We start from the raw sequence: 13,214 nt of genomic DNA, 5'->3' as shown, positions 1-13,214 counted from the left end.
ACCAGCCTCTGTCAGTAGAGGGAGTCCCCACACTAGGAGTTTCCTATCCTGATGAATTCACAGATCTAGACCAAAAATAACAATAATTTATAAGCATTTTTTGTCCTAGAGCAATTCTTTGCTTCTGACATTTTGTCATGAATGTCCATGAAATTAACTGAGCTTTATCCAAACCAAATGACTCAAAACCCAGCCTTTCCATTGCCATCTGCTCTAAGTAGGGCTGCTTTTCTACGTACTCCATTCTGCCGACAAAGGAGGACCAGCAACTTCCAGAGCAGGGCCAGGTCCCTACCCCTTGGTGTCTGAGCCTTGGAACTCAAAGCTGCCTTCTGCTGGCAAAACAACATCACGTCCACCTTGTGCACATCATCCCTGTGGGAGTAACCCAAGAAGTAGAGTTAGCCCCTGGGAGTCAACTCCTAGAAGATTCAAGGCAAGTGTACTTAAGCTGCTGAAAGATGCCTCAGGGAAGAAGATTAGGTCCTGTCTATGAAGTTAACTAGATGAGTGAGGATTTCTCCAAAAGCCTGGCCACATAAATCCAGGGAGGAGGAGTCTGCCTACAAGGAAACTGACACCCCAAGGAAAGAGGATGTTCAAGCCAATACGAATCATAGGATCTAACCCCTATTTTCCAGATGAGTAAACTGAGGCCCAGAGAGGCTAAGGGACTTGCCTAAACTTACCTAGTGACAGAGATGAGACCTGAATCTAGATTTCCTGGTTCAGAATTCAATGATCTTTCCACTATTCTCCCATAGCCATATGCCATAAAAAACAAGGCCTTTAATCACTTAGAACTAAAGGAGAACACCCCAAGGCCATAGAAATACACTGGCTTTTTTTCTCCTCTTGGAATGCACATTGAGCTGATTAGTCCGACTGCTCAGTTCCATCATGCATCTTCTCCCTAGTGGGAGCCAGGCTATTTTTTTTTAAACATTAATTCACTTGTTGGCAATTTCCCAGAATCCCCTCTGACAGTGGTGTGCTATTCTAATATCCATCTGCTGTCACTCATTTCGAGCCCTAGAATTTCCTTGAGGGATCTTTGCAAATTTTAATTGATTTTTTTTCCGTAGGTGGTCTCTTCCTTTTAGACTTATGTTTTCTTGTTCTCTTTAGCTACAAATGATGAAATCAATACAGACAATGACACATTTGGCTCTGTGCTGTAATACAAAAGGGTTTGCTTCATTATCCATTACTGAACCTTTTCTTCAAGGAAAGTCAAGCTGGAGACAAACAGGAACAACCAAGAATCAAACACATGAGCCATGAACAAAAGGGACAGACCTCTGGCTAACAAAGAAGCCTGACTCAGAAAGTCTTGCAGGAATTTTACCTGATCAGAGGTCCTGAGAAAGCTCTCAGCTCTTCCTGTTCCTCGGTGTCATTAAGGAAAATCTGGAAAACAAAAGCAGATTCCCTCTGCCCATCTAATGCCCTGCTCCACCTGGCCGGTGGGTGCCAAGGTTTTGGCCAGTCTCCCTTAGCCAGAGAGAATGATTGAAAAAACATCATTCTGGAACATTTCAGCTAATTAGGCAAGATCGTCCCAACTTGAAACAAAATGCTAATAGAAGCAACTAGCTTTTTTAATAAATGGAGATGCCGCATTGTAGAAGGCAGGATTCGAGAATCTGGAAATCCTGGTTCTGCCACTTAACTTACTAGCTGGTTGATAGGATTATGGATTTATAGCTGTTATAGACAGATGAGTCAATGGACAAGCTACTTTCTCTACTGGCACCTCAGTTTCCTCATCTGTAAAATGGAGCTACTAACACTTGCACAACTCACCCCAAAGAATTTTTATAGGTTGAGATTTGTAATTTTCAACGAACTTTGGCAAGTGAGCTGTTCTTATTACCTCAAATGTAACAGGCAGAACAGGCAGTTAAAGCTAAGAACCTCCAACTTCAGGTCACAAGACCTCAGAGACTTACATGAACTGATATAAAGTGAAATGAGCAGAACAGCTGTATCCAGTAATCACACGATTGTACAATGATCAAGTGTGTGTGAGTGGCTTAGCTATTCTCAGCCATACAACAATCCTGGACAATTCTGAAGGACTCATAATGAAAAAGATGCTATCCGTCTCCAGAGAAAGAACCGATGAAGTCTTGAATGCAGATCAATGCATACTTGTTCTTTATTCTTCTTGTGGTTTTTAAACTGTGTTTTCTTTCACAATACGACTAACATAGAAATATGTTTTGCATGACTACATATGTATTACCTATATCAATGTCTTCTCAGTGATGGGAGGGGAGAGAGGGTGGGAGAGAATTTGGAACTCAAAAGAATTTTTCAACAAATGTTAAAAATTTATTTTTACATGTAACTGAGGAAAAATAAAATATTAAATTTTAAAAATAAAATAAAATGGTTCATATTAGGTAGCTTAAAAAATAAGACCTTAGATTCCAAACTGAAGGGGACCTCACATCTAGTACAGTCCCTTCATTTTACAGATGAGAAACACGTAGCTCGCAAGTGGAAAAGCCAAGAGTTGGACACAGGTCCTCCAACTCAAAATTCAGAATATTTCCTGCTGTACCATGTTTGAAATGAAGGATCCTGCTTCCTCTTCCCAAGCTTTACTGTAATCACAGTTTCTTATGATAAAGATCTGGGAAAGAAATTCAAATTCCAGGGCACTCAACTAAGCTGTAATGCTTGCCCAAAAATGGAACTCTACACAATCCAGTTCCTTGTGATTCAGATCACCACTAAGTCGTAACATGGCCTCTCTATCCAGTTGAAGAATGAGGTACATTTCGGTGTGAAGTAGTATGCTGGTAGCATATCAAGGGAAAACTGAACCTAGGCTAGTGTGGGGTAGTCGATAGAATGCTAATTTGGAGTTAGGGAGATCTGGATTCCGATTCTATCTCTGAGGCTTTCTAGTTATAGAGTGATGGGCAAGTCACTAAAGTTTTCAGTATCTTAATTTATGAAACTGTAAAATGATGGTGGCTCAGTGGATAGAACACAGGCCTACTGTCAGGAAATCTCATCTTTGTGAGTTCAACTCTAGCCTTAGACATTTACTGGTTGTGTGACCCTGGGCAAATCACTTAACTCTGTCTCAGTTTTCTTATTTGTAAAATGAACTGGAGAAGAAAATGACCAGTACCTTTGCCAAGAAAATCTCAAATAGGGTCAGAAAGAGTCAGACACAACTGAACAACAAATGTACCGGGCACCGGACAAAGCATTTTGCAAATACCTCATTTGATAAGCTAAAAACTGCTTTGTCCCTGTTTCCCATGAAAGTAGATCAACATCTCTATGTGTGGTCAGCAATTGAGACTCCGAAGGGTATAAGAAGAAATTAAGAGCAGGAATGTACCCAGAATGTACGTGTGATAGCGGGGAGAAAGGTACTAACAATTTTACCTCCAAACTGTGCATTTCCACAAGCGCTGTCTGCCCATCAGCTGGATGGCTGGGGCGCACCAGTACCAGCTGACCTCCTGGCCCAAAGCACACAGGCATGTGGGCGATGAAGAATTTCATGGGATCCACAGGACCAACGGATGCATCTTCTAACCAGAGATACACAAGGATAATCATGGTTAGACGCTGTTGCCTTGAGTTGCAAGACATTGCTATGGCAATGACAGCTGGGGGAAGATTCTGAATGGGCAAGAAAAATTGACACAGCCTTAAATAAAAGAAATGAGAGCTAATTGGGGCTAGGTTCCAGAACAGGGTTTTTTAAAAATGTTTTTGTACCATTGACCACTTTTGCAGTCTGAGGACATCTACAAATGCTTTCTCAGAGGAAAAAAAAAGTGCTTTTAAATGCATAAAACAGAGTACATAGCATTACAAAAGAAATCAATTATGTTGAAATGTGGTTATGAAAATTTTTGATATTTATATGAGACTGTATGTCCTTGAGTTCACGGACCCTTTTTACTCTTATTTGCATTCCCAGGGCTTAGCACAATACCTGGCACATAGTAGGTACTTAATAAATGTTTGTTCATAAACTCCAGGTTTAGAACCCCTGCTCTAGTACCTCGATAGACCAGACCTATTCCAAACATGTTACAAGGTTTAGTTATCAGTCCTAAATGATACCCAACAAATTCTTTCTTCAAATGAGGAAGAAAGACGCTTGCTACAAAACATGCAAAATCCCTGGTTCTTGAGATTCCATTGCTCTGAGAAGTCATCATCCCAGAAAAGTCATTTTGCTTTGGAGGTGACCTTCACTCGCTCCACCACTTTCAGATCCCTCCTTTCTGGGAGTCTCCTTTTAGATAGATTTTCCTATCTAGGTAAAGAAATATCTTTTACTATCTCATCTCCCAAGTGGACCTCCATTCAAATGCCAAACACAAGATGGCTGGAAGTAGTACCACCCTCTAAGCATTAATAATAACGGTCTTTATTATGTGGTAACTAGACAAGAGATAGGAGCCTCAGATTAACATCATAATTAAAATCCATACTGCGGAAGCCAATGAGATCAGCCCATTAGGAAGATTTATTAAGCATTTACTTTATGCTCATTCTATGGTAGGCACCCCGGACAAAGGCAAAATAAAAAATAACAATCCCTGCCCTCAAGGAGCTTATATTTTACTAGAGAATTAGCAGACCCATGTTGCTGCTACCTGTCTGAACAGGACTCCAGGTCTTTAAAGGGGTGGTATCAAACTGATCAGAAGAATCCAACATGTACTGGCTGAGCTCATAGCTGCTGGAGCTAAGACCTGACTCCTTATACTGCTGAAGCAAACTGGACTCACCAACCAATGAAACCTGGAAATTTAAAAAAAAAAAAAAAGTTAACAATCAATCAATCAGTAAACATTGATTAAGCACCTACTATGTGCCAGATACTATGCTAAGCACTGGACAATGGAAATACACTGAGAAGATAGGACTGCATCAGCTGAGTAGATCTTTGCAGAGTCCTCTCCCTCCCGATGGCTTTTTTTAGAGAATCAAAATTCCAATTCCCTAGTAAATACTGTGAAGGATTCATTGTCAAGAAAGGAGTTCAATCCACCAAGTATTTACTGAGCGAGACACTGTTAAGCGGCTGTGTTAAGCCAGAATAGAAAATTGGGTCACTAATCCATATATAAGAATCCCTATGGGCTACTGATTGATTTAGTTTTAAAATATGATGTCATTTATGATTTATTGTGTTTTCATTTGTTTTCTTAAATAGTTCTTAATTTATTTTGTCAAATAATATTAAATTATTTTGTTAAATAGTTTAAATATTAAATTTATATTTGTTAAGCATTTTCATCAGGTTCTAGCCACACTCATGAGTGGGCCATTTGTAAAGGATACAGAATCATAAGGAATAGCCCTTGACTTTGGGAAATTTACAGCTTAAATAAGAAAGTAAGACCAACACACATGAAACCACATAATACAGAATAGGAAAAGATCACTAAATTGTTTGGAACTTATTGTAAGAATCATAGGTATTCTGGGGAGAGGTGCACACTAGCCGGGGTAGATAGAATGTGTGACTCTGTCTTCCTATCTAAATTGAAATATTCTAATGGTTCACAGATCCCTGAGAGGAACAAACTGCTGATCTACGTGAGTTCAAGGGCAAGAGGCCAATTTAATTAACTCCACAAACATTTATGACATGCCGTACTAGAGTAGTTCTCAAAGAGTTGCCCGGAACACTGCCACCATATTGCCAGTTCTCTGGGTTCTTATTAGGCATATCGCAGATTGTATGGAACATATCCAGGCAAGAGCATGTGTCTGTGTCTCCCAATTCTCTCCAGTGTTCTCTTTCATCACACAGAGAAAAGAACTGTTCTGTGAGTCAAAAAATAAGTTTGAGAGCCCCTGGTCAACTATGGGCCAGGCCCTGTGCTAGTTAGGCCCTAGAAATACAAAATGAAAAAGAAAATAGTCCCTGTCTTACATCCTACTGGAGGAAAAGAGCTTATACACAGTTAGTAAACATTTTTTAAGAGTTTGTTGTTGCTGTTTATCTTTTGGTTTCTAAGAGGATCAATGAATTGGATTTAAGTGAGGCAGAATTGCAGAGTCATCAGCCTCACTCTCCCTTCCTGAGTCATCAAAGTCCAGTGGCAGGACAAAAGTCAAGATGACTGGAAATGGCCCAGAATGCAATGGATGACCCTGGCATCTTCTATGCCTGACCCAGCTCTAACCACTCCACAGTGCCTGCTTCAGCTACCTTCGTGATTATTGAAACAAATTGTTCTCATCTGCCCATTCTGCCAGGGAAAGTTTTCACATGGTTGGGGTAGACATCTCCCTAACTCACTGAAAGATTTGAGGTCTATCAACTACCCTCAACTACTTTAGCCTGTTTGTTGAGACAATTTGTCACTATACATGCTACAATTTCTTGGAGTCACATGTGAGAGAATTGGGTGAATCAGGTGGGCATCAAAAGCCAAAAAGCAGCCCTGAAAAGGGTTCAGCAAGGCCTCACATCAGAGGTACTGGTCCTCTTGAATACCTCATACTGGCTAGGCAACACAGTGGAGAGAGTGCTAGGCCTGAAGTCAGAAAGACTCATCTTCCTAAGTTCAAATCTGGCTTCAGACATTTCCTAGCTGTGTTACCCTGGGCAAGTCACTTAACCCTATTTGTCTCAATTTCCTCATCTGTAAAATGAGCTGTACAAGGAAATGACAAACCCCTCCAGTATCTCTGCCAAAAACAAAAACAAAAACCCAAATGGGATCATGAAGAGTCAAATACAACTGAAATGACTCAACAACACTATATGACAGAAACCATACTAAGCTCTAAGAATACAAAGAAAGGCAAAAGACAGTCCCTGTCCTCAAAGAGCTCATAATCTAATGAGAACCTAAACATAGAAAGAAACTGAATCTCAAGGGAAAGAGGAAGATTTGTTGCAGTCATTTTTCATTTGTGCCCAACTCTTCATAACCCCATTTGGGTTTGTTTTTTTTTGTAAAGATACTAAAGTTGTTTGTCATTTCCTTCTCCAGCTCATTTTACAGATGAGGAAACTGAGGCAAAGAAGGTTAAATGACTTGCCCAGAGTCACACAGCTAGTGAGTCTCTGAGGCCAGCTTTGAACTCAGGAAGATGAGTCTTCCTGACCCCAGGACTGGCACTCTATCCTCTGTGCCACCTGGCTGCCCTGGATTAGACTTTACATGTGGAATTTAGAAGTAGAGAACCCTGATCAAGCTGAATGTGGCCAGGACTCTACAGAGTGTCAGTTGCTGGAGAGAGTCAAGAAGACACTGCATACTGAGAATGAAGGTAGTAGCTTTATAATCATGACACTTCAGGTCAAGAACTTCCATGTCCCAGCAGGTTAGCTACCTCACTGAGCCGCGTGTTGATGCCTTCCATGGTGCTCTGCTGCAGTTCCCCTTCCCCTGGCTTTTCTTGCCTGGCAGAATCAGAAACTGGACTTTCTTTGTACATATCATAACTTTTAGACCTGCAGTAAGGGGGACAAAGACTGGTGAGGAACCAGCACTAAGCAAACACAAATAAGGTGGTATTTTGCTGAGTACCAAGAGAAGCAAAGGACACGAGCTCTAGAGCAAGAAGGATCTCACAGCCCATCTAACATGACCCTGTTATTTAACAGATGAGAAAACCGAGGCCCAGGGAGATCTGGTACCCTGCCTAAAAGTCATAAAATTCAATAAACTTCAGAGGTTGAGATTCGAATCTACATTCACAATTCCAGAATATAATTCTTTGTATTATACCACTGTGTCTCTAATGAAGACATTCCCCCTCATTGACCTTCATAACATAGTAATTCAACAAATAAGAAAAAATCTATAATCTGCTTGGTGCCCGGAGTAAGTCCAAGTCTTCTCTCTTGGTCTAAGTTGTCTTCAATTTAAACAAAAGTACTTAGATTTAGAGGGACTCAGCTGAGTAAAGACACCAGCACAGATGGATTTCTGCCTTCTTTTCTTTCTCTCTTCCTCCATGGTCTCTATTCTTCATCCCAGAGGCCAGTTTGATGGTAACCCATCTTTGATACTATTGGTCCAGAACAAGATGAGCATCCTAGGCCCAGATCATGCCTAACCATAAGAACATTATAAAGGCCAAGTCAATGCAGAAAATAACAATTAAGGACCACCTGTCCTTCTATTAGTGTGAAGAAATTCCAGTGAGGAAACTCCCTCCATCAGTGTAGATCAAGACTTTTCTGCCATTTATAATCTTATAGAATTACCTAGAGCAGAGGTGTCAAACACAGCTCCTTGCTGTAGTGCTGACAGAACCAGAATAAGATGTAATTGGGAAATGTTTAACAAACTAAATAAAAATACAACACAACATAGATAATGTTAATGTGTGGTTTTCTAAGTCAATATGAGGCTGACCAGGATCCAGTTGTGCTTGAGTTTGACTCCACTGTCCTAGAGCACTCAGAGGTTAAATGATTTGTCCATGACCAAGCAGTCACATATCAGGCAAGACTTGAACCCAGACCTTCCTAAATCTAAGGCTAGCTCTCTTGAGACATATGCCAAGCTGCCTCTCTCAGACTGATAACACTAAATTGTGTTCTCTTCCAGGAGACCTTCCAGCACGGGACGATGACCCAGAGTGAACTAAATCCTTAGTCTCTTCTCCCAAGAGTCCATCATGAAAGGCTAGATGAGGTCTCCTGGGGCATTCTAAACCTAAATAGATTCTCAAGGTTCAACCTGGTCTTTATCCATGTACCTGACACTACCACCACTATGATGCAAGTTCTAATTATCTTACACCTGGACTATTGCAATAGCTTGTTGTACAGCCTTACAATCAGTCCTCCACTCAGCTGTCAAACTGATCTTCCTAAAATTCCAGTCTGATCATATTGTTCCCCTATTCTATAAACTCCAGTGGTTACCTGCTGCCTCCAAGATCAAATATAAAATCCTCTTTTTGGTTTTTAAAGCCTTTCATCACCTGGCCCCCTCCTACCTTTCTAGTTTTCTTACATCTTACACTCCTCCCCAATATGCTCTATGATTTAGTGACACTAGTTCCCTAACCATCCCTCAAACACAACATTCTCTGAACATTTTCAATGTCTGTCTTTATGCCTGGAAAATGTTCCCTTTTCATCTCTACTTCCTGGCTTCCCTGGCTTCCTTCAAGCCTCAGCTATAATCCCACCTTCTACCCAGAACATTCAACAGACCTCTTTAATCATAGCATCTTCCCTCTGAGATTGTACCCAATTTATCCTGTATATATCTCCTTGTCTCTCCCACTAGACTATGAGTTTCTAGGGAGAAGGAACTGGTTTTTGTCTTTCTTTCTATCTCCTGAGTTTAGCACAGTGCCTAGCACGTAATAGACATTTAAAAATGCTAGTTGATTTACAAACCAGTCCAGCACAAGACTGACCTTAAGGTTGAGGGAAGAAAGCACCCTAATGTCTCAGTTTGCTTCAGCACTGTGACTGTGACTAGACCAGGGTGAGATCTTCCTTTGTTGACATACTTACCGAAACTGGATTTCACCATTTGCTCCAAATGGGCTGCTCTGTCTCTCCTCATGATAGTCATTATAAGGGTTTTGATCCCTATAATCTCCATGCCTAGTGTAGGGACTCCCCTGCCTTGGAACTACAGCCAGAAAAAAAGAAAGAACATGAAGAAAGTTCTGTTTTCTGAGACATTAGAGCTCATATGTTTGCTTTCTCAAGAAGCAGGATACCTAAACGATGCACCCAAAAATGTACTTGAGAGGGATGAGGCAGAGTTGCTTGAATGAGGAGAAGGTTGGAGGTGCCAGCTTCTGACACACAATTCCTTATCCCCCACAGACTATTAAGAGCACAGAATTATACAATGGTGGGGAGATGGAGGTGGGATGTATGTGTGTCTATGTGTGTGCAGGCTGCACCAAAACAGACTCCTTCTCCTCTCCAACTCTGTCACAAGCTGCCTATAACACCCACCCACCCACAACTGAATGTGCTACTCACCTATTTGTAATTGGAGAACTGAAAATTTTCCACATGTGAACAATGGTTAGGAATGTCTCACCATAAAGCAGGATCTCTGTATTTATGGGATATGGAATGAGCTCTAGTCTTCTGAAGCAAATTATAGTGAGGACCACCAATTTAATGAGACCACTGTGTACTAATGAGACTAAAGTCAAACACTTGGTTCCCATGTAGTTTGGCTGCCCTCTCAGATTTTGGCCTTGGTTACAAAAGCTACTAGGGAGATGTATCAGTACAACTCATCTCCACTATTATAAAAATAAATTAAGGGAGATACCTTAATGATGCTGGATCAATAGCATTCCCTTAGTAGACAAAGGACAGCAACTCCCTCCTTGGCTCCATCCCTCAAGATCAAGAAATGCAGATATCTAGCTTCCCTCTCTTGGGCAGGCTACCATGGCATAAAATTTCCATGCATAGGTCTATTGATGAGTTCTAAGCCCATCCGCCTGTCTGGGCCAACACTAAGTCCCAAAGATCTATCCTGTCCATACCTCGCTCTTCTTTCAGCAGTTGTGAGTGTCCATGATAATGATTTCCATAGGCATATTCTTCCCTTGTGCTTGTAGGAGGGTGTTTCTGATATGGATTCTCATGTCCTGACCTGAAATCACACACACACACACACACACACACACACATACACACACACACACATACACACACACACACACACACACACACACTCGTAAATAACAAAACAAAACACTGAAAGAAGACACAAGTCAAGACGAAGAGAAGAGATGATAATCCAGCACAGGAAGAATTTGGCTTCAAAGCAGGTCTGTGACTCAGAGGTAGGGATCATGGCCTGAACAAAGTTCAAGATCAAGGTCAGAGCAAGACCCAAAGTCAGAGTCCGGGAGAATTTAAAGTTTCAAGGGACCTTAGAGATCCTCAGGACAATCCCTCTCATGAGGAAAATAAAATCCAAGGAACTGAAGTGACCTTTCCAGTATTAAAACTACAAGAGAAAACACAATTTTGCTTACTCCTACTTCCATGCAAGTCAAGGGTGTTTTATAAAGCTTCTTTGTAAAGCCTAGAGACCACCATAGGGTACCAGAAGGTGGAATCCACCAGACAAGTTGGGTCCCTGGGTCTTGCCCTATATATTGCTGCTGAACCCTAGAAACTCCTAGGCCTTTCCACCTACCCTACTGAAGGACCCTAAGGGCCTTGAGCCTTTCCATCCACCTGGAAGCTAAGGTACAGGCATTGTCTCCTCCCATTAGAAGGTGAGACCTTTGAAAGTGGGGACCCCTTCACTTTGTTATTTGGATTCCTAGCACTTAGCTGAGTGTTTGCCACATAATATGCATTTAATAAATGCTTTTCCACTCAATCTCCATTCCATTCTTTTCCTCCATTGACATCACAAAAGGATGAGGGCCACATGTGGCCCTCTAGGTCCTCAGGTGTGGCTTATTCCATCAAAGAGCCACACTTGAGGACCGTGAGGGCCACATGTGGCCGCAAGGCTGTAGATTTCCCACCCCTGCCTTATCCTGTATAAACTCTAAGACAATTCAGTTTGATTCAATAAGCATGTGGCACTGGGTACAATAATGTATGAGGATTCCATTGATGGGCATATAAAAAATGACTAACTGAAATAAATAAGGATTCAGGTCAGGCTATTTTAAATGTGTTTATTTTCCCCTCCTCAGTCCTTAATTTATCATCCTTTGAAAACTAACTGACCAAGAGAGAATGAGATAAGGAAGTTCAGCCACTATTCTTACGCATCTCCAGTCTAAATACTACTTTCAAATCTGCCATAAGTGCTTTGACACAATCTCAACTAGTTTTGCCTGTAACTAGCATCTTCTTCTACGTCTTTCTCATATGGAAAAATCAAGAACGGCAATTTGGGTGTAGGCCGCAGCCTACAATGAGTCATAGGCAGGACTTGACCAGGATTCAAGTCCAGGAACCTCCAACCTGAAACCAGCTTACTCAAATCCTTTGTAGCAGCTGTCATTTATCTCTGATATTTTCTGAAGCTGCTGAAATAGTCAAAACAGCAAGAAATTAATGAGGTCACCCCTCAGGTTAGACCAACCCACCGTGGGAGAGGTCCTTTTTTATTTCCTGGAATGCCAGGAAGTAGAACTGTAACAATCAAGGCTTTGTCCCAGGGTACCAGAATTTGGAGGGCACTCATTGCACTCAGCAACCTAGAAACAACTGACCTTAGCACCTGGGTAGCAAGAACTTTTCCCCCTGTGGTCTAGACTTGTGATTTTGTATTGATCCAGGGAAAAGTCTAGGGTCACACACCAAAGGATGGATCAGAGGTGGTACTTGAATCAGGTCTGCCAGACTTCCAAGGCTGGCTCTTTATCTATTACACTCTTCTGCCTCTCTCCATTAACAAGATTAACTAGTTTAAAGAGGAATCTTACCAAAAGACAGGCTTCCTCCCTGCTTGCTGACCCAGGGTAGTCAGATTCCAGTAGAGACCAAACTGCTCTGGTCACACTTAGTAGCAGCCTCTTAGAATCTAGAGAGCTTGTCTCCACACCAAATATTGGCATTCAAAGGTCTCCCCTTCTCACTTTAGCTCAACTGAAATTAATCTTGAAATTTGGGGCCTGGGGGGGTGAGAATAAATTGCATGCCTGGGAGTGTCCCTTGCTGCTTACCCTGGGTACAAATACTGCTAAGGCTCTGCATAAAATAAAGACCTTTCAGGAGAACAGAGATTTTGTCATTGGGATTCCCAGACAGCAGGGGTCTGTCTTCCTATCTGACTGCCCCAATGTTGTCTAATTCCTAGTTAAGCCTGTATTATTGGCCACATGGCTGTAGACTCACAAAGGAGCTGCAGGGAAAGAATTAAGACAAAGGAATGGGTTGAGTTCACAGCCATTTATCTTCAGTCACTGTAACCAATTTGGGAGCAAAGAGTTTTGCACAGACAAAGGCGGGGGGGGGGGGGGGGGGGGGGGGGGGGGGGGGGGGGTAGGGTTGCTAAGGAAACACAGTACGGAGGAGGACAAAAAGTGAAAAGTAAATGAAGAAAGGAAGTCTCTCAGCCTAGCCTGTTCAAGAAACCCTAGCTATCAAAATTCTATGATTTAAATAAAGTTTTCTCCTTTTTAGAAGATGTTAATGCTGGTTCTACCCAAGTCCAGACTTACCTGAGATATAGTTGACTGGAATAACTACCTTCATAATACTCAGTCCCAGAATGAGGCCTACTCTGATC

General features: G+C 41.6%; 1 protein-coding gene across 1 annotated transcript in view; it reads right to left on the bottom strand.

Moving 5' to 3' along the window:
• The window catches only part of SEC16B (SEC16 homolog B, endoplasmic reticulum export factor), a 77,172-nt gene that overhangs the window by 46,916 nt on the left and 17,042 nt on the right, over positions 1 to 13,214 (bottom strand). The window contains 8 exon segments of the mRNA XM_072648558.1: positions 240 to 375; positions 1,349 to 1,410; positions 3,412 to 3,560; positions 4,641 to 4,788; positions 7,342 to 7,462; positions 9,491 to 9,611; positions 10,495 to 10,604; positions 13,147 to 13,213. Coding sequence (XP_072504659.1) covers positions 240 to 375; positions 1,349 to 1,410; positions 3,412 to 3,560; positions 4,641 to 4,788; positions 7,342 to 7,462; positions 9,491 to 9,611; positions 10,495 to 10,604; positions 13,147 to 13,213 — 914 coding nt within the window.

This window comes from Notamacropus eugenii, chromosome 2 (genome assembly GCF_028372415.1).
Source record: "Notamacropus eugenii isolate mMacEug1 chromosome 2, mMacEug1.pri_v2, whole genome shotgun sequence".
Lineage (NCBI taxonomy): Eukaryota > Metazoa > Chordata > Mammalia > Diprotodontia > Macropodidae > Notamacropus > Notamacropus eugenii.
The sequence above is the reverse complement of the archived record's forward strand: the minus strand, read 5'-3'. Positions and strand labels throughout refer to the sequence as shown.